The sequence below is a fragment of the Nicotiana sylvestris genome, chromosome 5 (assembly GCF_000393655.2).
Source record: "Nicotiana sylvestris chromosome 5, ASM39365v2, whole genome shotgun sequence".
Lineage (NCBI taxonomy): Eukaryota > Viridiplantae > Streptophyta > Magnoliopsida > Solanales > Solanaceae > Nicotiana > Nicotiana sylvestris.
Window position 1 is genome coordinate 170,293,014 of NC_091061.1, and position 23,744 is coordinate 170,316,757.

Below are 23,744 nucleotides of genomic sequence, written 5' to 3' on the forward strand. Positions count from 1 at the left end.
TAAAAGGAGGTGTGACAGCTCTGGCGACTCTGCTGGGGAGGCGTAGAGAGAGTGAAGAGGGAGAGAAGAGAGAAGAAGGAGAAAAGAATTATGGGTGAAAATGAGGACAATTTTCAGATTTTTGAGGCTTTAAATACCTAAGCCAAGAGTGAATGAAATCCATTGGATCAAAATGGAATGGATGGGTATGATTTGATCTTGTTTCATTTAGTGAAACGACGTAGTTTTGAGGCAAAACTACGTAGTTTCAGACCCTTTCAATGACAGCCCTTTATCTTGCACTCTTGGACACTTTTTCTTTCAAATTTGGCCAAATTTCTTCCTTAATCCTACTTATTAAACTAATTTTACACAAATAAATTAATTAAATAACTTATTCTAATGATCAATTAACTAGAATAATTCACCAACTGAACAGCTAGTTAATTCTTATAATGCACAAATGAAGAAAGAACTATTTTTTTTTACTATTTTATGATAGGAAATATGCAATTAAAGTCACAAAAATTGAGAAAAATAATTAAAATAACAAAACACTAATAACTTAAGGAGGTGTTAAAATAGTGCAAAAATTAGGCGTTCACAGTGCTCATCTATCAAACAGTACCAAAATCCTAAGGAGAGTTCCCCACACAAGGTTAGGCAAGCCACTTACCTCGAACCAAGCTCAAATCAATACGAAATTCCGCTCTTGCCACGAGTATGCAACTCCGGTTGGCCCAAATCTAATCAAATCAATTACATAACATAATTATAACTACAAACAACTAGTTTAGCTAATGAAATCGAAGTTAAGGCAAGAAAATAGAAAAACGCCCAAAAATCCTCCCTGTGCTCATGTCTCAGAATCGGGTAAAAGTCACAAATTATAAATATCCATTCACTCACGAGTTCACTCATACAAAAATCATCCAAAACCGACGCCTAATTCCCACTCAAACCTCAGATTTTTGATTGGGGAATTTCTCCCCCATTTTCCAAACTTCCACCCTCAAATTCCTTAATTAGATGAAGAATACAACAATGGATTAATATAATATGATCAAAATCGAGTAAGGATTATTTACCTAATAGCTCTCCTTCAAAATCCCTCGAAATGTCGCCTTCTACCGAGCTCATAATTAAATTTTGTGTTATGAAATTTCAAACCCTCGAAATCCTCTTTTCTGCCCAGCGTTTTCCGCTTCTGCACTCATAGGACCGCATCTGCGGTCCCGCTTCTACGGCCATAGCTCCACACCTACAAAAATTCATTAACTCCCCAAACGTCGCACCTCCGCTCCCTCCTCCGCAGATGCGGCTCTGCTTCTGTGGCTATTGCGTTGCATCTGCGACCATTGACCCTCATGCCTCAAACCGCACCTGCGACCCCTTCCTTTCTTCTGTAGGTCCGCACCTGCGGGCTTCCCACCACAGGTGCGAAAACACCAGAACCAGCCAACTTTCGATTTTTCTCAAGTCCAAATTTTCATCCATTAAGCACCTGAAACTCACCCGAGGCCCCCTGGACATCAACCAAACATACCAACCAATCCTAAAACATCATACGAACTTAGTCGAGCCCTCAAATCACATCAAACAACACTAAAACCACGAATCACCCTTCAATCCAAACTTAATGAACTTGAAGTTTCAAAATTCTACGACCGGTGCCGAAACTCCCCAAACCATGTCCAATTGACCCTAAATTTTGCACACAAGTCATATTCAGCACTATGGACCTACTCCAACTTCCGGAATTGGATTCCGATCTTGATATAAAAAATTCCACTACCGGTCCGAAACTCCAAAAATTCAACTTTTGCCATTTCAAACCTAAATGAGTTACGGACCCCCAAAACACAATCCGGACACGTCCCTAAGCCCAAAATCACTCAACGGAGCTAACGAAATTGTTGGAATTCTATTCTAGAGCCGTCTTCACATTGTTCCGACTACAGTTCAAATTCTATGGCTTAAGCTCTCATTTAGGGACTAAGTGTCCCAAAATACTCTGAAACTCAAAATGAATCATCCCAGCAAATCACGATAGCATAAATAAACACAAGAAAAATAGTTAATAGGGGATCAGGGCTCTAACTCTCAAAACGACCGGCTGGGTCGTTACATTAAGGCACGATTTCACCTTTTAAATCAATTTTCTCATAAAAAACTTTCTGAAAAAGGACACGAACTATGCACACAAATCGAGGAAGGCTAACATAGCTATTCAAGGTCTCGATACATAGAAATAAAGGGTAAAACTATAAATGACCTATAGGGTTCTCACATTCTCCACCTCTAAAACAAACGTTCATCCTCGAATGGAAATAGAAAGGTACCTGGACTGGTAAAAAGGTGTGGATATCTACTCTGCATGTTCGACTCAAACTCCCACGTGGATACCTCGATCAACTGACCTCTCCACTGCACTTGAACTGAAGGATAACACTTAGACCTCAACTACCGAACCTGTTGGGCTAGAATAGTCACTGACTCCTCCTTATAAGTCAAATCCTTATCGTATTGGATTAAGCTGATATCTAACACATGGGATGGATCACTATGATACTTCTGGAGCATGGATACATGGAACACCAGATGAACTGCTGATAAACTAGGTGGCAATGCGAGCTTGTAAGTCACCTAACCCACTATCTCAAGAATCTCAAAGGGTCTGATATTCCTAGGGCTCAACTTGCCCTTTTCTCCGAACCTCATCGTACCCTTCATGGGTGAAACCCAGAGTAAGACCCTCTCTTTAGGCATGAATGCAACATCATGAACTCTACGGTCAGCATTACTCTTCTGCCTAGAGTGGGCGGTGCGAAGTCGATCCTGAATAATCTTGACCTTCTCCAAAGCATCATGTACCAAATATGTACCCAACAACCGAGCCTCCCCCGGCACGAACTATCCAACTGGAAAACGACAGCGCCTCCTGATGAGCGCAAAACACACACTTAAATATGCTTGCTAGTCAAATATAGTAAAATATAATATCGTATCCACAGGGATTGGAGTTAAACAATATTATCATAGTTCGTAGTTAGATTGCTATCCAAGATGATCAACAATTTAGATTTGTGTGATTTAAAACTAAAATTAACTAAGAGTCTAAACTATTGACTAATGACAATAAACGCAAGTAATGAGCAAAGAAGGTTATAAATTGGGAGAAGATATGATTGATAGTATAGGTGAAAAGACTAATGTTTGGGATATAACTCTAGATAACTCACTTCTAATGTTCAAGTGAGTCTCTCGAATTCACTTGGTTATTAATTCAATTGTTTAGTAGAAATTCCTCTCTTGATTAAGTCTCAACCTCACAAGATGAGCCAATTTTAAGCACGTGAAGATATGCAAGAATTCGTAATGGATTGGTCTTTAGGAGAACCTCTCTCGATTATCCTCCTAACTAGGTTTAATCAACAATTCAACTAGCCTCTTCCGATTGCTAAGAAGAATTTATGAATTCAACCAACAAGATAGAATGCAAAAATATCACAAGTTATGCCTCTATGGATTACATGAACACGTGAATATATATGCAATAGTTAATACATTCAAAATGATTCAATACATAAAAACTAGAATTAATATCCATAAACAAGTATCAATACACCAAATCCATCAAACTCTAAAGAGAACTACTCCATAGATATGGAGCAATTCATCGCAGATATGTTTAAGTTAACGGAAAATATAAACGATCCAAACTCTTGTCTTGAGTTAGGATTGAATAATGAAATCCTTGTGATTTTGCTTCTCCACCTCCTCCTTAGCTTCATTAGGTCTAAGATATGTCAAAAGTCCCAAAAATAACATTTTTATATGTATTTATATTAATTAAGGTCGAGCCCAAACGAAAACACCTTTTCCTGCGCAAAATATGATTCTAGCTCTGTAAACAATGCACAGGCACGCTGCATGGGGCGACGCAACTGGCAGGGCAGCAGTGGAGATCTTCAGAGAGGTAGCAAAATCAACAGGCAGCAATTTTAGGAAGCCGCGGCGCGGCACACGCTGCCCCACACGCCGTGGTTGTGGACTTTCCTCAGAGTGAATTTCAAATTTCATTTTTTGATGTCCAGACTTGGTCCTCGACCCCCGCAACGCGATCCCGACTTATTCCCTTGGGCTTTTACTCAGACTTCAAAGCTGCAAATAGCTACAATTCGTTCCAAAATATTTACATCACCCGGAATCACTCCTACAAAGCATAAAACACGAAATAAATGCAAAACACTTGCGATTAAAGCTCAAATTCAATTAAAGTGCAGAAATTAGAGTGCAATAAGTGACTAAAACACGAGATTATAGCCTACCATCAACATCCCACACTTAAACCATTGATCGCCCTCGGGTAATCGAACCACACTTTATATAGACACGACCTTATTAAACAACTCTCCTAACTCATTACACCAAGAATATTTAAAATAGACTAAGCATAATAGTGTAACATCTTCACCTCAAGATTTGACTCACAAGTACCACACATTATTCATAACTCACTCACTTACACAAATATTGAGAACAATGATATTATCTTTCTTTCATGAATCAAGTGCCCTCACACAACAACGGAGAGTAATTCCACACACATAAAATTCAAGAACAATTAGGAACTCAAGATATAAAGAATTCACTCACTCTCAGAAACAACATTGATATGCCACAAAAGATGCACCATAGGCTTGCCCGTAGTGTACTATTCTGCTAATTAAGTTCATTCAGTCAAGGATCAATTAGGACTTTAACTGGTTGTAATGTAGGCTGCGGGACAGGTAGGATACATTTAAATATAAGAGTGACTACACCTCCCTAAGCACTTTAATACATACACTTTAACATTTAAAATCCCAAACTTATGTCAAACCATGACTCTACCTTCACATCAATATACATCGACTCCCAAATTATTTAAGCACAATTATATCAAGAGTTACCACTGTCAAAGAATATTTTTTCACAACAATACAACTATTTTTGTCTTTCTTTTTCAATTCAAATGGCTCTTGCTTTTTTTCAAAACAGTGCACCTTTATCCTTATTTCATTAGTTCCACTCAAAAGTAAAACCAACCACCCAACACTTATTTCATACAATTTAAGTGCTCACGAGAGGTACAAGGTTCAAATATATGGTTAATTTAAATAAATAGGGCTTATAATATAGTTGCCAAAGAAACAGGATTATAGGCTCAAAGGGTTTAACTAAGATGCATAACAATTAGGTAGGTAAAAGCATATATCTAGCTCAACAAAGAAATGCCTATATCACTTCTAAGGCTAAATAAAACTACTATTTTGCTTTGCAAATACACAGAGCAAGTTCTAGATATCAAATGCAACGCACAAAATAATACAAAAACCTCACATACACATGGCACATAACTCACTCTAGATTGGACTCATCAAGACACTCTAGTCGAAGCATTTAAGCAAAGTTAAGATCATACCAATTAAGGCACTTATACAAGAGTAAAAAACTGAGTCTAAGCATCACAATTAATGCACTCACCATTCTCAAGGTATAATAAAGTTAAGAGATATTGCTTCAATTTTAAATCACAACACAAGGTTTCCTACTCCTAACAAAACAAAACAAAAAACTAACTACATCCGATTCAAACAAAACTCTTGGAAAAGAATTGCAGCCCAAAGGAAAACCAAGGGGAATTATTACACTACCTACAAAAGAAAATCTTTTTGTTTTTTTCTTTCAACTTAAATCCCTCAAGAAACCTGTTGAATGATATCCATCGTCGAGAAAAATCGAATTTTTAAAATTTTAATGTTTTTTTTCAAATTTTCTACTACTCACTAACAAAAACAAAAACAATCAAGCTAATTAAAGCAAAACTAAGACTAATATACATACAACATGCAAATATTCCCCATCCCACACTTTAAGTTGTGGCATGTCCCCATGACACACAATTAAAAAGCATAAGGTAGAGGAAACTTCCTTGAATATCAAGTCGGGGTCTGAATCAAAGTCGGGATCCATTCTACGCGCCCGAACTAGTGCACACATCCATGCAGACAACTTCTTTTTAGCCTTCTTGGGGTACACCCCACACTTATCTTTCTCAATTACTAGAGCTTTTTCTTTCACACCCTTTTACCGTCCACTCAATACTTGCAGCTGGCTTTTCCTTTTTCACCCCTTTTCTACATTCATCTCAAACGTTACCATCTTCTCGCCCACTCTAAGCATGAGCTTTCTCTCATGTATATCTAATATTGCTCTGCCCGTTGCTAATAATGGTCTTCCTAGGATGAGGAAGATCTCCTTATTCTCTTCCATCTTCACCCTTATAAAGTCGATAGGAAATATGAACTTATCCACCTGAACTAACACATCTTTTACTATCCCCCTCTAGTGTTATCTTTATTTAATTTTTTCAGCTGCAATGATATTGGTCCAGACCTTATATCTCCAATCTCATTCTCTAGTTTCCTCTAAATAGATAAAGGCATTAGATTAATTGAGGCACCAGAATCACATAAAGATTTATCAAATTTAAGAGTGCCTAAAGAGCAAGATATGGTAAAACTCCCAGGATCTTCACACTTTTGTGGGAGTTTGTTTTGCAAGATTGCACTACAATGCTCTATGAGCTTGACCACTGAGGTCTCTTCTATCTTCCTCTTCTTTGTAAGGATATCCTTCAAGAACTTTGCATAAGTTGTCATTTGTGAGATAACTTCAGTGAATGGCAGGTTTACATTAACATGTCTCAACATATCTAAAAATCTCTCAAACTTCTTGTCTAACTTTTCTCTATAGAGCTTTTGCAGGAAAGATAGAGCATGCATATGCTCGCTCACATCATGTTCCTCCCTTCTTGAAGTCTCTTGCTTCTTCTTTTTGTTAGCTCCCTTCTTGCCTTTCTTCTTCTTATCATCTTCAATTTTCAGCTCCTTCCTACTTTCTTTTTCAGGTACAACCTCTTTTTGGACTGGGGTGGGTCCTTTCAACACTTGCCCACTTCTCAAGGTCACAACATTTACCGTTTCTTTGTGATTCTTCTCAGTATCAGCTGGCAAAGTACCTGAATTCTTTCAGATAATATAGTTGCAATTTGACCCACTTGTCTCTCCAAGTTTCGTAAACCTATCCCAAGTTCTTTGATAACTGCACCATGAGCATCTAATCTATCATCTATCTTGACAATGAAAGACTTAATCAGATCTTCTAAACCGGACTGAATTGGTTGTTGAGGCTGAGACTGCGACCTCTGCTAATTTTGGAATCCTGGAGCTCCTTGTCCCTGGAATCTGGGGTTGTTTTATTGCCATGAATTTGCAGTACCCCCAGGTGAACTCCATGAAGAATCGGGGTGCTTCTAGCCTATTACATTGAAGTTATAATACCTACAACATTCACTTCCTCCATTGAAGCTTGACACTCATGAGTAGGGTGTCCTCTTCCACATATATCATGGGTTGTATGAGGCTCATTATGTTTAGAGGCTAAGGCCAACTTACTTATTTCTTTGTCAATGGCATCAAGTTGTACCTGCACAGATGTATTAGTATCAACCTGGTGAATGCTAACTGATCTTCTTCTTTCAGCAATCTCAGAGGGCCAGTGATTTGCATCTTCGGATAACTCATCTAGAATAATGGCTATCTCCTCTGGAGACTTTTTCATCAACGAACCTCCAGCTGCATTGCTCAATGTTCTACATGAGGCCAGTGTCAAATCATCCCAAAAGTCTTGAAGTTGCATCCAGAGTTCAATTCCGCTATGTTGACACTTTCGCACTATCTCTTTAAACCCCTCACAAGCTTCAAACACAATTTCAGTATCGTTCGGGTAGAAGTTATGGATTTCTCTTTTAAACTTGCCCATCTTAGCTGAGGAGAAATATTTAGCAAGAAATTTTCTGGTAATCTCTTCCCATGTTCTAATTGAACTCTGGGACAAGCTTCGAAGCCAGTGCTTTTCATTATCCTTGAGTGTAAAGGGGAATGCCCTTAAGTAAATTGCATCTTGTGACACACCATTATAATGAAAGGTGTTCATAATCTCCTCGAAGTCCATAAGATGATTGTTTGGATCTTCGTTTTGCTTTCCTCTGAAGACATAGCAATTTTGAAGGGGTTGGAGCAACCATTGCTTCAATTTGAAATTATTAGCTGCAACTGGAGGAGGTCTCACGCTTGATAGTCCTTGGTTGTAGACCGGTCTAGCATAATCGTCAAGTGGTCTCCCTTGTTCGGGATCAATGTTTCCGAACAGGTCTGCACCCAATGGCTGATTTTGAGCCATTCTTCAAGCCCTCTCCTCTTCATATGCAATTTTTGCATCTCTAATAACTGCTTTCTCAACATCACGCGCAGCTTTCTCTCTGAGTTGGGATGCCTCCCTCGCAGCCAAATCTACATTATCGTAATCTCCAACAATATTTTCTTTGGTTGAGGATTGCCCAACCTTTTCTATATTCTCGGGAAGATTTCATTCCTTCCTCAACTATTGTAGTTGTTTCTAGATTTCTGATTTATATGGTTGCACTTCTTTCCATGAAGATCGAGTCATGCACCAATTTAACATGTAGCCTGCACACAGTCAAAGAACACCAAAAACGTAAAAAGAGAAAAATAAAATAAAAAGAAAAATTCTTGAATTAGCACTACAAACTATTTCAAACACTATTGATTGTCAATCCCCGGTAACGGTGCCAAAATTTGACGAGCGCAAAACAAACACTTAAATATGCTCGCTAGTCGAATATAGTAAAATATAATATCATATCCACAGGGATTGGAGTTAAACGGTATTATCGTAGTTCGTAGTTAGATTGCTATCCAAGATGATCAACAATTCAGATTTGTGTGACTTAAAACTAAAATTAACTAAGAGTCTAGACTATTGACTAATGACAATCAATGCAAGTAATGAGCAAAGAAGGTTATCAATTGGGAGAAGATAGGGTTGATAAGATAGGTGCAAGACTAATGTTTGGGATATAACTCTAGATACTTCACTTCTAATGTTCAAGTGAGTCTCTTGAATTCACTTGATTATTAATTCAATTGTTTAGTAGAAACTCTTCTCTCGATTAAGTCTCAACCTCACAAGATGAACCAATTTTAAGCACGTGAAGATATGCAAGAATTCGTAGTGAATTGGTCTTTATGAGAACCTCTATTGATCATCCTCCTAACTAGGTTTAATCAACAATTCAGCTAGCCTCTTTAGATTACTAAGAAAAAATTATGAATTCAACCAAGAAGATAGAATGCAAAAATATCACAAGTTATGCCTCACTCGATTATATGAACAAGTGAATATACATGCAACAGTTAAAACATTCAAAACGATTCAATACATAAAAACTAGAGTTAATATCCACAAACAAGTATCAATACACTAAATCCTAAAGAGAACTACTCCACAGATATAAAGCAATTCATCGCAGATATGTTTAAATTAACGGAAAACATAAACGATCCAAACTCTTATCTTGAGTGAGGATTGAATGATGAAATCCTTGTGATTTTGCTTCTCCACCTCCTCCTTAGCTTCCTTAGGTCTAAGATATATCAAAAATTCAAAAAAAATAACGTTTTTACATGTATTTATACTAAGTAGGGTCGGGCCCAAACGAAAACACCTTTCCCTGAATTCTAGCTCTATAAAAAATGCACAAGCGCAACGAATGGGGCGACGCGCCAGGCGAGGCAGTAGTGGAGATCTTCAAAGAAAAGCAAAATCAACAGGTAGTAATTTTAGGTAGCCGCAACGCACCACGCACCGCCCCACACGCTGCGGCTGTGGACTTTCCTCGGAGTGAATTTCAAATCTCGTTTTTCAACGACTAGATTTGGTCCTCGACCCCCGAACGCAATCCCGGCTTATTCCCTTGGCTTTTACTTAGACTTCAAAGCTCCAAATAGCTCAAATTTGTTCCAAAACATTTACATCACCCGGAATCACTCCTATAAAGCATAAAACACGAAATAAGTGCAAAACACTAGCGATTAAAGCTCAAACTCAATGAAAGTGCAGTAAATTAGAGTACAATAAGCGACTAAAACATGAGATTATAGCCTTCCGTCACCTCCCATATAATGCCTCATAGGGAGCCAACTAAATGCTCGATTGGTAGTAGTTGTTGTAAGCAAACTCCACAAGCGGTAAGAACTGATCCCTAGAACCCCTTAAATCCATAACGCAAGCGGGAATCATATCCTCCAATATTTGAATAGTGCGCTCAGCATGTCTGTTCATCTGGGGATAAAATGTTGTACTCATGTCACGAGCCAAACAGATGGGCCACAACGGGTGCCCGAGCCCTACCTGTCGAACACCCCTAAGCATGCGTCTAAGATATAAACCTGAACGTCATCTACTGAATTACGAGAATAACATACATGAAGGAAACCTGCTCAAAAGGCATATGTATGTATACATGCAGAATACAGTTGCCGATCCGGCAAGGCTGCTATAGACAACCATATACCCAAAACTAAAAGCCGACAAGGCCACATGCTATCCAACTATACATAACTGTCTACAGACCTCTAATAGATATACAACTATACAAAGACATGACTGGGCTACGTCATACCTATATATACATATACAAGCATATCGTACCAAAATTAAAAGCAGCTCCGGATCAAGTGGAGCACGCCAACTCTCGTTGATCAAGGATCCTAAGAAGAGGAATCGTCGGCTTGCCTACCTGCACCTGCGGGCATGAAACGTAGGTCTCGAGAAATAGGCCGTTAGTATAAATACTGTACTAAGTATGTAAGGTATGAAAATCAGTACATAAAAGACATAGATGAAACATGGAATAAAGAAATCCACCTGTTAGTCTAAATAACTTTGTAAATTTTGAAACATTTATAGTGTCATGCACGTGCATATAAATGTCGTGTCATGCATAGGTATGCGTGTATATAACATCATCATACCTCTGAGGGCATCCCATCATATCATCTCGGCCACTGTGGATAACATCATCAACATATACCAACTGATCAGGTGGTGGTGCTTATATAACGTCGTAACCTTTTTCCGTATCCCATATAAGTATAATATACATATATACGTGTATATAACGTCGTCTGGTCATGGGTCAATGTACATGTATAAATGCATGAAATGCATAAGAAATACATTAATAAGATTTTCTTGGAATGCCATAAGACTCAATATACCTTTCAGATAAACTTTATCAAATACGTAGTTTTCTGAGACCCATGAATAAATGATAGAACAATAAGACTTATGGGAGAATACGAATATACACGTCTCTAGCATTTCTACGAATAGAGTAATTTATGGAAGTTGTGCATTTGCTCATTTCATTCGTGTCGTGTAGATCATGCCAAAAAGAAAGAAGGGATGACCTTAACATACCTGGAGTAGGAAAAAATCCATATGATATTCTTGGAAAAGGTTGCACCGTACTCCTTTAGAACCGCAAAAATTTTACGTTGTTAAGCTTCTAAAAATTCTCGTTGTTACTGAAGTGCTTCAAATCCGAATTGTGTTGAAAATTTTATAAGAATGCAACGTTGTGTTTTGTAGGGCCTATTAACTATCCATTCATGGCTAAGTTCTCATTATAAGAAATAAGTAATATTCTGATGGTAGGAATTGTATAACAATCATAAGGAATGAAGTGTCCTTTCTTTGTTAACTTAGTTGCCACCTATCAAAATGACTAAGGAGTCATTTGCTTTAGATTGTGTCTAGCTGCCACGTTTTTTTTTGGGAGGGGTTAGCCTTATTTCTTAATTTATTAATTAATTAGGTAATGTCTCGTTACCCGATAATTAACCAATTACTCGCATAATTAAGAATTGTCTTAATTTATTTAAAATTCTACTTATTTTAATACACTTTATGCATCATTCTATCATGGTCATATGGTACCTTGATTCGACTCGTATTTATCCCAAATCGGCAACCTTCAACGACTTTCTTTTCTTTAATTCGTGTACCTTTTATCCTTCTTGACACTTACTTATTGCTTGTTATAAATAGCATAAATACGTTAACCTCAAGATAATCTCATCCCCGAATCTACGTCGATTAACTAAAGACGAAACTTTAACGTACGAAAATGCGAGTTGTAATAACTCAACTCAACCTGCATGCCTAAATCACGTTGTACGGCCCTCCAAAAGTGCGAGGTGAACTGTGTACCTCGATTAGAAATGATAGACACAGACACACCGTGAAGATCTCGCGGGTGTAGATCTCATCCAACCGCTCTAATGAATAGGTAATTGCCACTGGAATGAAATGTGCCTACTTTGTCAACCTATCTACAATGACCTATACTACGTCGAACTTCTTTTGAGTCTGTGGGATTCCAATAACAAAATCCATAGTGATATGCTCCCACTTTCACTCAGGAATCTCTAACCTCTGAAGCAAACCATTATGCCTCTAATGCTCGTATTTTACTTGTTGACAATTTAGACACCGATCTACATATGCAACTATATCCTTCTTCATCTTCCTCCACCAATAATGTTGTCGCAAGTTCTGATACATCTTGGCGGAACCCGAATGAATAGAATACTAAAAACTGTGGGCCTCCTCGAGAATCAACTCATGAAGTCCATCCATATAGGGCACACAAATATGATCCTGTATCATCAAAACCCTATCATCTCAAATAGTAACTGATAACTAGGGAATATGGTTCATTTTACACTCCTTCTTACTTGAGTTTTGAATAAAAATATATACAAAATAGTCCCAAAAGCTTACATGTTGTACTTATTTGTAGGGTTTGGTAAAAAAATGTGTCAATTAGTCAAAATCAGCTCAAAAAGGAGTGAAACATGCACAAGTACCGAGAACAAGTCCAAGCACAGTGCAATAGGTCCAACGCGACCGCACTCCATTTAGTGTGATCCACAGTGAGAAAGTTTAGAGAGGTGCCTATTTCGGACATTTAAGCAATGTGGTTGTAAAGTAGTTTGTGCGGACCGCATTGGCCTTACCGCGGCCGCACTCGATATTGTGCAGTTCACAAAGCTGGAGGTCAGAGAGTTGGCAATTTTGAGGCTGACACCAATGCGGTCCGCAATTCTTTTTGTGCGAGCTTGAGTCTAGGAAAATTAGTCCAACAAGGAATTGGGGCATATTCAAGAGATTGATACCCCCAATTAAAGGGTTAAACCTAGAGATAGTAATACCCGACTTGATCCTAAATTGCTTGCACAAATTATCATACCCAATTGGTCTTGAGAAGGTCAATTAGGGAAAAATCACTCAAACTACTGAGAGGTATAGAGTGAGAAGTTCAGTACATTGGTTATATAGTAATGCCCAACATGACAACCTAGCCTTAGCCTCGAGAACCCGTCAAGTATCCACTTAGGAGAAAGTCATTTCCCTAGTGTCTTCTTAACTATTTAGACAACCTTCAAGTATTTTACTCTTAACTTAATTTAGCATCTTATTAGCATAATATTAGAAGTAATCAAAAGACCAACTATGATTAGAAGTGCAATTAAGAGCAATTACGCATATCTAGTTTAGATAGAAACCCAATTCTCATTTCTAGCTCTCTATGGAAATCGATCCCGACCTTCTCGGGTAAAAGATGCTTCGACCACTCTCGCTACTTCGTAGTAGTGCAGGGTTGGCACCGATCACTTTTTTGGCGCCGTTCCCAGGGAGCTAACGATTTTGGCTATCTATTTAAATAGTTTTGTGTATTGTTCTTCTTTCCTTCTATGTTACTAATTTGTGGGTGTCACAACTTCAGGTACAAAATGGCAGCAAACAACCCACCTCTTGGAGATCTTTCGTCGGGGGAGGAGGTAGACGACAATGTTGATGATGAGGTTCCTATTGTACCTCAAGGACAAAGGGGAGGCCGCCAGGCCAATGATAATATTCCAGACCCTCCCCCGCCACCTCCAAGAGTGGCTCCTCGAGTGCTTCCCAACCAAGGATATGCTAGTGCAATTGTCCCACCCCAGACCCGGGCGGACAATTTTCAAATTACCAATGTGATGCTGACATTGCTGGAGCAGCGTGGGTATTTCACGGGCGCTGCCAATCAGAATGCTTACAAACATCTCAAGGGTTTTGTGGATACCTGTTGGGGGAGCAAGTAAACTAATGTGTTGGAGGATGCACTTCAGTTGAGACTATTCCCTTTCTCACTTAGAGGGAAGGCATTGGATTGGCTTGAGCGACTTCCCAACCATTCCATAACTATTTGGGATGAGTTGGCAGATAAGTTCATTGCAAAGTTTTCTCATCGGGGCACATGACAGCATTGAGATATGAGATCTTAGCTTTTAAGAAGGAGCCCACCAAACCACTACAAGAGATTTGGGAATGATATAGAACCATGGTAAAGGAATGCCCCAACAATGATATGACTGAGGCAATGATCCAGCAGACTTTCTACTGGGGCATTAACACAACAAACCAATGCATAGTGAACCAACTTGCTAGGGGCAATTTTATGAAGTTGTCTTATGATGAGGCTTGTGACATTCTTGACGAGATGGGTGACACATCCTCCGTTTGGCAAAGTAGAGCCAATGTGCCCCAGGGTGACCCCACAGTCACTCACTTGCACAAAGAGCTACATGACCATGGGCAGGCCATAACAGAGCTGGCAACTACAATGAACTAGCTCGTGAAGGCACAATTACAATAGGTTCAAAATCCGCGCCAAGTAAATACTATGGAGGGTGTCAACATGCTAGTGAACAAAAGAAGATAAAGAGTAAGGGAGTTCGGATCAATTTGACAGTGATTGTGGTAGATTCCAAGATGATGGTTATGATGGGCAGAATGAAGAGGTGCAATACGTGAATAACTACCAAGGCCAAAGGGGCAATTCTTCCAACCAACAACAATGGAGACCCCAAGGCAACTGGGGCAATCAACAGCAACAAGGGAATAGTAATTGGGGGAACAACAACCAAAATTCCAATTGGGGCAATTAGAACAATAATCAGAACAACCAGGGTAATTGGAATGACAACAACAACAATTGGGGTGGTAACAACAATTAGGGAGGTTGGAACAATGGCAATCAAAGATATCAGGGGCGAGGTTTTCAAAGGCCCCCAATGTATCAACAACCGAACAATCCACCCCTATTTCCATCCCAAGGTCCTAGTTCTTCCAACAACGAAATGGGGAGAATTGAAATGATGTTTGAACAGATGATGAAAAAGAATTTGGACTCTGATGCTCAGTTGGCTTTCCACAATACTTCAATCAGAAACTTGGAGGTTCAATTAGGCCAAATCTCACAATCCTTGAATACCCGTCTTAAGGGGGATCTACCAAATGATACGGTAGTTAACTCGAAGGGTAGGAACAATCATGTTATGAGGTAACTACAAGAAGTGGACGAGGCGGCGATGTGAATGCCTCCAAGCAAACAACAATTTTGAGTGATGAAGTTGATTTGCAAGATGATGAAATTCCTTTGGTGGTTGAAAATGTGATTGATGAGACCGTGAATGAAGAAGTGAGGATTGATATTCAATATGCTGAGGTGGAGACTCAGAATGACGTGAACTCGTCTAGGAAACATGTAATAGACATGCCGGAAATGGTTGTGCCTAAAGACAAAGCTCCTTTGCCAAGGCCACCTCTACCTTATCCTCAAAGGCTCGCAAAGCAGAAAATGAGAATCAGTTTAAGAAGTTCATTGACATGATGAAGAGCTTATCCATTAATGTGCCTTTGGTAGAGGCTCTAGAACAAATGTCGGGCTATGCTAAATTCATGAAGAACTTGGTGACAAAGAAAAGATATATGGATTGTGAAACTATCAAGATGACCCACCAGGTTAGTGCAATAGTGCACTCAATGGCCCCGAAGCTTGAAGATCCCGATGCTTTCACCATTCCTTGCACCATTGGGAGTGCGGACTTTGCTAAAGCTCTATGTGATTTGGGGGCAAGTATCAACTTGATGCCCTACTCAGTTTTCAAGACTTTAGGTATTGGGAAACCGAGGACGACTTCCTGAGATTTCAAATGGCGGATAGAACTATGAAGAGACCATTGGGTATTATTGATGATGTCCTTGTCCGGGTGGACAAATTTATTTTGCCAGCTGATTTTGTCATCTTGGATTGTGAGGTAGATTATGAAGTTCCAATCATATTGGGAAGACCCTTCCTTGCTATTGGGAAGGCCTTAGTTGATGTGGAAGCAGAGGAACTCACCTTCCGGGTGGGTGATGAGAAAGTGGTCTTTCATGTGGGCAAGTAAATGAAGTAGCCCAACAGTTTTGAAGTGTGCTCTTTTGTAGACCTTGTCACAGCAGTGATAGTTGATGATACCAGTGCAATGATCAATGTGGAGGACCATCTAGAGGCTGTGTTATTGAATATTGATGTAAATGAGGATGAAGGCCGAGTGGAGTGCGTGAATGTTTTACATGTAATGGGCTCTTACTCTTACGAGCCTAGGAAACTCTCTTTGGATCTTGAGAATAGGAAGACTCCACCAACAAAACCTTCAATTAAGGAACCTCTGATGTTGGAGTTGAAGTTGTTGCCTCCACACCTCAGGTATGAGTTCTTAGTCCCTAGTTCAACTTTGCCAGTTATTATTTCTTCTTGTCTTACTAGCATGCAGGTTGATGCCATATTGGCGGTGCTTCAAAAGTGAAAAAAGGCAAATGGATGGACTTTAGCTGATATTCAGGGGATAAGCCCTGTATTCTGTGCCGGGGTTGTGTACCCCATCTCTAATAGCTCTTGGACTTCGCCGGTGCAATGTGTACTGAAGAAGGGTGGCATGGCCGTGGTTACAAATTCGCAAAATGAGTTGATTCTTACCAGGACCGTCACCGGTTGGAGGGTATGCATAGACTATCACAAGTTGAATAAAGTGACCGTCAAGGATCACTTTCCATTGCCTTTTCTTGATCAGATGTTAGATCGACTTGCTGGGCGTGCCTTCTACTATTTCTTGGATGGGTATTCTGGATATAACCAAATCTTGATTGCTCCAGAAGATCAGGAGAAGACCACTCAGAATCCCAACCTCGGCGTCATGATAGCGCCTAACATTCAGTTTCTAGGCAAGCCATCGTGAGATAGTTAAATAGCCAAATTTTAACAGTTTAAACAAAGTGATGATAAATAACGAGAGATAGGGAATCAAACTAATACAACACCAGCATAAGTCATGTAATAACATCTACTCCCAAAGATCTGGAGTCACGAATACACGAGCTACTAGGAGTTCTATAAATAGAGTCTAAAAGAAATACAACTATTTTAAATGAAATGAATAGTAAAAAAGGGAAGAGGAAGAAGACTCCAAGGCCTACGGACGCCAGCAGATCTACCTCAAATTTCCGTGTGTAATGATCCAAGCTAACACACCTCACGCACCGCTAGGACCAATACCAAAATCTGCACAAGTAGTGCAGAAGTGTAGTATAAGTATAACCGATCCAATATACTCTGTAAGTGTCGAGCCTAACCTTGACGAGGTAGTGACAAGGCTATGATAGGACACTCACGTAATTAAACTTGTACAAACATGTATATATGTACAACAACAACAACAACAACAACAAAACAAAGATTTAACAATGTACAATTGGGAGGGGACATGTGAATGGGGGAAAAGACATGATGTCTACAACAGGTATAACATCATAAGATAGCCAAATAACTCATCAACCAATGAAGACAGATAAACACACGGTATAAAGATGGAACAACATCAACCTTCGTGCTTTTACTCTCATCCTTACCAAGAAATGATGGCATAAGTATATGAAATGACACGACATCACCTTTCGTATTTTTACTCTCGATTTGCCCATGTAACTATGAATGATTGATATAGATGGCACGACATTACCCTTCGTGTTTTTACTCTCAATCTCACCATGTAACAATGAATAATTGATATAGACGGTACGACATCACCCTTAGTGCTTTAATTCTCTTCCTTACTATTTATTAAACAATAAACAAAACAATGCAATGGCACATCATCACCCTTTGTGTTTTAACACTCTCCCTTATCATGTAATAAAAATAATGTAAATTCGGGAGATAAATAGTGCAGAGAATGTGCTTTACGTAAAATATGATGCCAAGATACCAAACCTCAACTTCTAAAATACTCCACCATTACTAATTAAGCAATAATCATGGGAGAAATAATCAATAAGTACCCCCGCCCCCCTCAAAAAAAATTACCTTTTTTTTGTATTTTTAATTTTCTGTTTTCTATTTTTTTCGTTTTTCTCGCCACCCAGCAACCCAACCCCCCTAACCCTACCCGCAAAATATTTTTCATTTTATACATTTTAAGGTAAAAAGTTTTTTATGCAAGATGAGCATGGTTCTAAAACATGGGTCAAGTTGGGCGGGTTGGGCTATGACCCATTGTTTAGTCCATCTTGACCCAGCCCATCTTAGCCCAAGTACACTTTGGGCTGGGTTGAGCAATGATCCATTTATTGACCTAACCCATCTTGACCCGCCCAAATTCATCTCAACTTGCCCATTTGTCACCCCTACAAATCACATAGTTCCACTCGCATGCTTTATCCCAACAACAACACATAAATGCTCGTCACCTCACATAAATGTTGTACCTACACGTTAATCACGTAACAAATAGGCAAACAAGTCCTAATCCCTCAAGTCAAGGTTAACCACGATACTTACCTCACTCCGCAATCAAATCAAAGCTCAACTAGGGCCTTTCCTCTAAAATCTGACTCCAAACCAATCGAATCTAACCTAAATATCATCCAAATAATTCAAAATAAGTTTTAAAAACTACCCATGAGTGAAAGAGGTTCAATTTAGTTCATTATTGAAAAAGTCAACAAAAGTCAACCTCGGTCCCTCTTGGTCAAAATCGAAATTCAGACCAAAACCTGAATACCCATTCACTCCCGAGCCCGGTTATGTAACTAATTTCAAAATCCGACCTTAATTCAAAGTGTAGACTCTAAATTTACAAAAATTCCTAATTTTACCCAAATCCTAATTTCTACCATGAAAATTTTAAATTTGATATTGAAAACTTATGAATCGCAATGGGTAATTGAAAAGAAATAGATTAAAGTTGCTTACCAGTGAATTTAGGAAGAAAATCTCTTGGGAAAATCGCCTCTAGGATGTTTAGGGTTGAGAGTTTGAAAGAAATGAACTAAATCCTATTTTTTCCCTCTTTTGTTCAGGCGCACATTTCGCAAGTGCGAGAAACCATCGCAATTGCGAAGGACTTCCATCTCCAGTTTCATCTCATCTGCAATGAATTGTTCGCAAATGCGAACTTGGACATGTCGCAAAAGCGACCTAGTGATCGCAATTGCGACCAACTCCCGGGCCAGGCCATCATCGCTAGGGGTGGGCATATTTCGGTCGGAACCGAAAAAACCGACCGAACCGAATTTTTTTTATTTCGGTTTCGGTTATTCGGTTTGTTTGGTCGGTTTCGGTTTAAAATTTTAAAATTTCGGTTTTTGGTTATTAAGTTTTTTAGTTCGGTTAACCGAAAAATCGAATTATTAGCATATATGTTATTTAAGTTATATATAGGCTAAGCCCATAGGTAATAAATTAATACTATTAGGTCTAATCTATCAAAGAATCAACCCAATTAAGTAAGTCCATCAACTTTCCAATCTTAAAAACTTTCCCTCTATTAAAACTTCCATAGCATATGTGATAGATACCGGAAGAATTTCACACAGAGTTGTAATTTACACTATGTTTGAATTTTATGATCCATAATAGTGTGCAAAGTTTAATCTATTTTTTTTCTATAAACACAATATTTCCAACAATTTCGAAGTTTTGAGAAAAATCAACAAATTCACCGGTCGTATTATTACATAGAAGGAGTCCGATATGATAATATTCAAACCGAAATAAGCGAACCGAAATTAGAAAAACCGAATTGAACCGAACTTATTTCAGTTCGGTTTCGGTTACTACTTTTACAAAATCGAAAACCGATTAACCGAACCGAATTTCTTCAAACCAAACCGAACCGACCGAATGCCCACTCCTAATCATCGCAAATGCGACCAATGTCTTGCAAATGCGAGACCTGAGCACCAGCAAAAATTTGATATCTCCTGAACTCTCCGAAATGCGTCTGAAACTCATCCGATCCCTCGAGGCTCCAAACCAATTATGTAAACACGAACTCGCTCGCGAGATCAAAACACCAAAATAATTCCTAGAACTACTAAGTCGTGTTTAAGTATCCGACATCAAATAAACTCCGTTTTGCACCAAATTTTGCAGACAAGTCATAAATACTTAAAAAAACTATACCAAGTTCCGGAATCAAAATCCGAACCCGGTAGCAACAAAGTCAACTTACGGTCAAACTTAGGAATTCTTTAAACCTTTAGATTTCTAGTTTCAACAAATTACGTTAATTCAAGTTAGGGACTTCCGAATTCGATTCTGGGCATACGCCCAAGTCCCAAATTGTGATACAGACCCATCGGGACTATCAAAACATTGATGTATGTTTGTTCAAAAAATTGACCGAGGTCAACTCAAATAGTTTTAAGGCACGATTTCATGTTTTTAATCATTTTTCTAAAAGCTTTCGGAAAAAGAACACGGTTTGCGCATGCAAATCGAGGAAGGCTAAAAAGAGCTATTCGGGGTCTCGGAATAAAAAAATAAAGAGTAAAACTATAAATGACCTATCGCGTCATCACACATGATTTGTGCATTATGTTTACTCATTATTTGCGTGCTTAATTTGTAAAAAGAATTGCTATTTAATAAACAAAATGTCAAGCCATTTTTAAAAATAATTCCGAAGAAATGCTAAACCGTGTAAAAAGCTCATTTGAGGAAGATCATGATCCGGTTTTCCTCTTCAACCAACTGGTCAAGCTACCAATTTTGGAACCCTATTTAAGACATAACCGAATCTTTAATATTTTTCTTAGTTTAGTCAACTTAGACTCAACTTCAAATATATGCGTCTAAAGTTATAATATCTGCATATGAAGATATAAATTTTACCTAAAGTTTGGTATTGTATTATTGTTTGTGCAAGCAAACTTCTCACATATACGTTTGAAGTTTGGCTCGCCAAAACCAAACTTCCGACATGCATTTAGCCAAACTTTAGCATTTCACTTGTCAAAGCCTAACTTTATATATATATATATATATATATATATATATATATTTCAAACTTAAGACAAGTTTTGTCTGAAGTTTCTTTCAACATCAGTCTTGGTTCATACTCATATCCAGGTCTTGCAATACCATAAAATATATTTTCCGGTAAAATTACTGTTAATCTGATTGGGCATTGCAAAAGTTAAGCCATCTTAAAAAGTAATTGTGTTTGATTTCATAACCTTCCTTTCTTCTTTAACTCCATCCAAAAACTCACCCATTACTAGCCAAATGGTAGAAGATTATAGAAAAATACTTATCTTGCCAATTCCTAAAAGCCCATTTACCTTTGTCTAGGCGAGCCTCTAAAGCTATGTTTGGCGTAATCAATATAATAGTTGGGCTAGGCTTTATTGAAGAAGAACGGGTGAAGTCTCAGCTCGACGAGAATCTCCCAAGATACACCACATGTTGGTTTTGAGAGCTGTGTGATAGGTGACTATCCAGCACGGCTCGAAGAGCATTGACGCAATCACATATATGACAATACTCTTCCAACTATCACCAACTCTAACCTTGCCAAACTTTACCACTAAGTTAAAAGGGTTTTTTTAATTTAATTCCGGAATTATTCACTATGTGGATAAAACTTTGTTCTGTTGGAAGAATAAATCATAAAAAATCATGCAACTGACACGAAATTGTGAAGGGAATGAGGTAGGGTCATGTTCTTATGTTTAAGATAAGAAAATACTAAAGAGTACCAATCGGCACTTAAGGGTGGCTTGGTAGTAAATATAATGAGATGAGAACGGTGAGGTCTCAGGTTTAAATCTCAACAAAAATAAACGCATCAAATAATTTTTTTATTTGTGTTTGTGAGAGGTAACAAGTACCTCGCAAAATGATTCAATCCGCTCTTTAATGTGTTAGTGAAAAGTAATAAGTACCTCGTAAAATTAATCGATGATTCAATCTACCATGTAACATGTACCTCAAGAAATACGATTATTCTTGCGAGCTTGCCATGATTATAAAAGAAAAAGGGTACCGTCCGCTATACATTTTTTATCTTTCTTCTTGCAAGATAACATCCTGGGCCTTTAATCAAGGAATTTTTACACCTTATAAAAAACCTTAGTACCCTATTTATTTAAATAAATACCATTTTAAAATATTACATCATATAGATACCTTTTATACTTTATAAAAATTCTCTTTAATCAAAGCCAAGATTCTGTTTTGTTAGGTCGTGCTCGTGCTGACATTTCTAATTGTATTTAATGTAAATCTTTATTAATTTTGAAACTTTCTTCATTAGTAATTTAACATGAATCTGTTTCTTTAAATGGTTCTTATTAAGCGTTTACTTACTCGCGCAAGAAAATATATGGAAACTTTATCGTTTGGAAATAAGTGGTTCCTTCTAATAAGTTAGTGTTATGCAAGTTTTAAATTTTATGTGATTTGTAAATTGCATCACTTGTTATAGTTTTACAGGCAACAAAAAAGTCTGTAATTTTTTATGCTAGCTCAAATTAATTTACTTATTCAGACGTTACTTTGTAGTAATAGAGTTTTCAAAATTTTAATTTATTATTGTGTTTAAATATTAGTACCACAATAAAACAAACATAACTTATTCTATTTGTGATATTTCTTAAATACTGAAATATTCATTTGCCAAAAAGAAAAGAAAAATAGCCAATGTTTTACATTGTTTTGGAAAGGCTTCGTTAAATTAATCACCAATCATTAAACTTGTACTTTGATTTAAAGAGGGATCATAATGTAAATTTCATTAATTAAACAAGTTCCTATAATTAAAAATAAAAGTTTACCTAAATCTCATTTGTTCACTTTTAATCCGATAAACGAAATACATACAAAAAATATATCTAATATAATTTTGTTATTTTTCCCATTATTATAATCTTCACATTATAATTGTAGCATAACTTCTTTGTAAACGAAATGATCCCATATTAATTATCTCCCCTAAAATATGTACAAGTAGGGTGGTGTATGATTTGGTAAATATCGAATTACCGTACCGAAATCGAAAATTGTGGTATTTGGTATTCGATATTTTGGTATTCGGTATGGTATTTGGTTTGAGTTTTAAAAAATATTGGTATTAGGTGTGGTATTTGGATTTTAAAATGAAATACTGAAATACCGATACCGTACCAAAATATATATTATATTACACAATACACATATTATTAGTTATAACATAAATATAAAAATCTAAACTTTTACGTTCCTTTATTCTCCAAGTTCATAAATTAACTCTAAGTAAGTAACAAGATATTTTTAAATGTGTATAAAGCCACTTTTTGTGGCGCTATATACAAAAAAAAAAATTACCCGGCTAGCCATTTTCTATATAAACATCGTAGAATCGCCCCAACTTCATTCAAAAAATTTTTTTAACTCTTGTTGGTTTCTATTGTTGTTAAATTCTCCAGCATTTTTTCATTATGTCTGAAGAACGAAGAATAAGAGTATCATTATATTGGGGGGGTGAGGTTGTGATGGAGAATAACTCTGTGGGCTACAGTTTACCTGCTAAGTGTAATGTTAAATTGCCACTTTCAATTGAGTACGAAACATTGATATCGTTGTTATGCAAAAAAATGAGTGTGAG

The 23,744-nt window shown here is 37.7% G+C and overlaps 1 protein-coding gene across 1 annotated transcript; it reads right to left on the reverse strand.

The window, feature by feature from the left end:
• Positions 1 to 6,452: 6,452 nt before the first annotated feature.
• On the reverse strand, positions 6,453 to 8,268 carry LOC138869653 (uncharacterized). Its single transcript, XM_070147285.1, has 2 exons — positions 7,368 to 8,268; positions 6,453 to 7,045 (listed from the first exon to the last, which is right to left on the reverse strand). The coding sequence occupies exons 1-2, from the start codon at positions 8,266 to 8,268 to the stop codon at positions 6,453 to 6,455; spliced, it is 1,494 nt and encodes a 497-aa protein (XP_070003386.1).
• Positions 8,269 to 23,744: the final 15,476 nt, after the last annotated feature.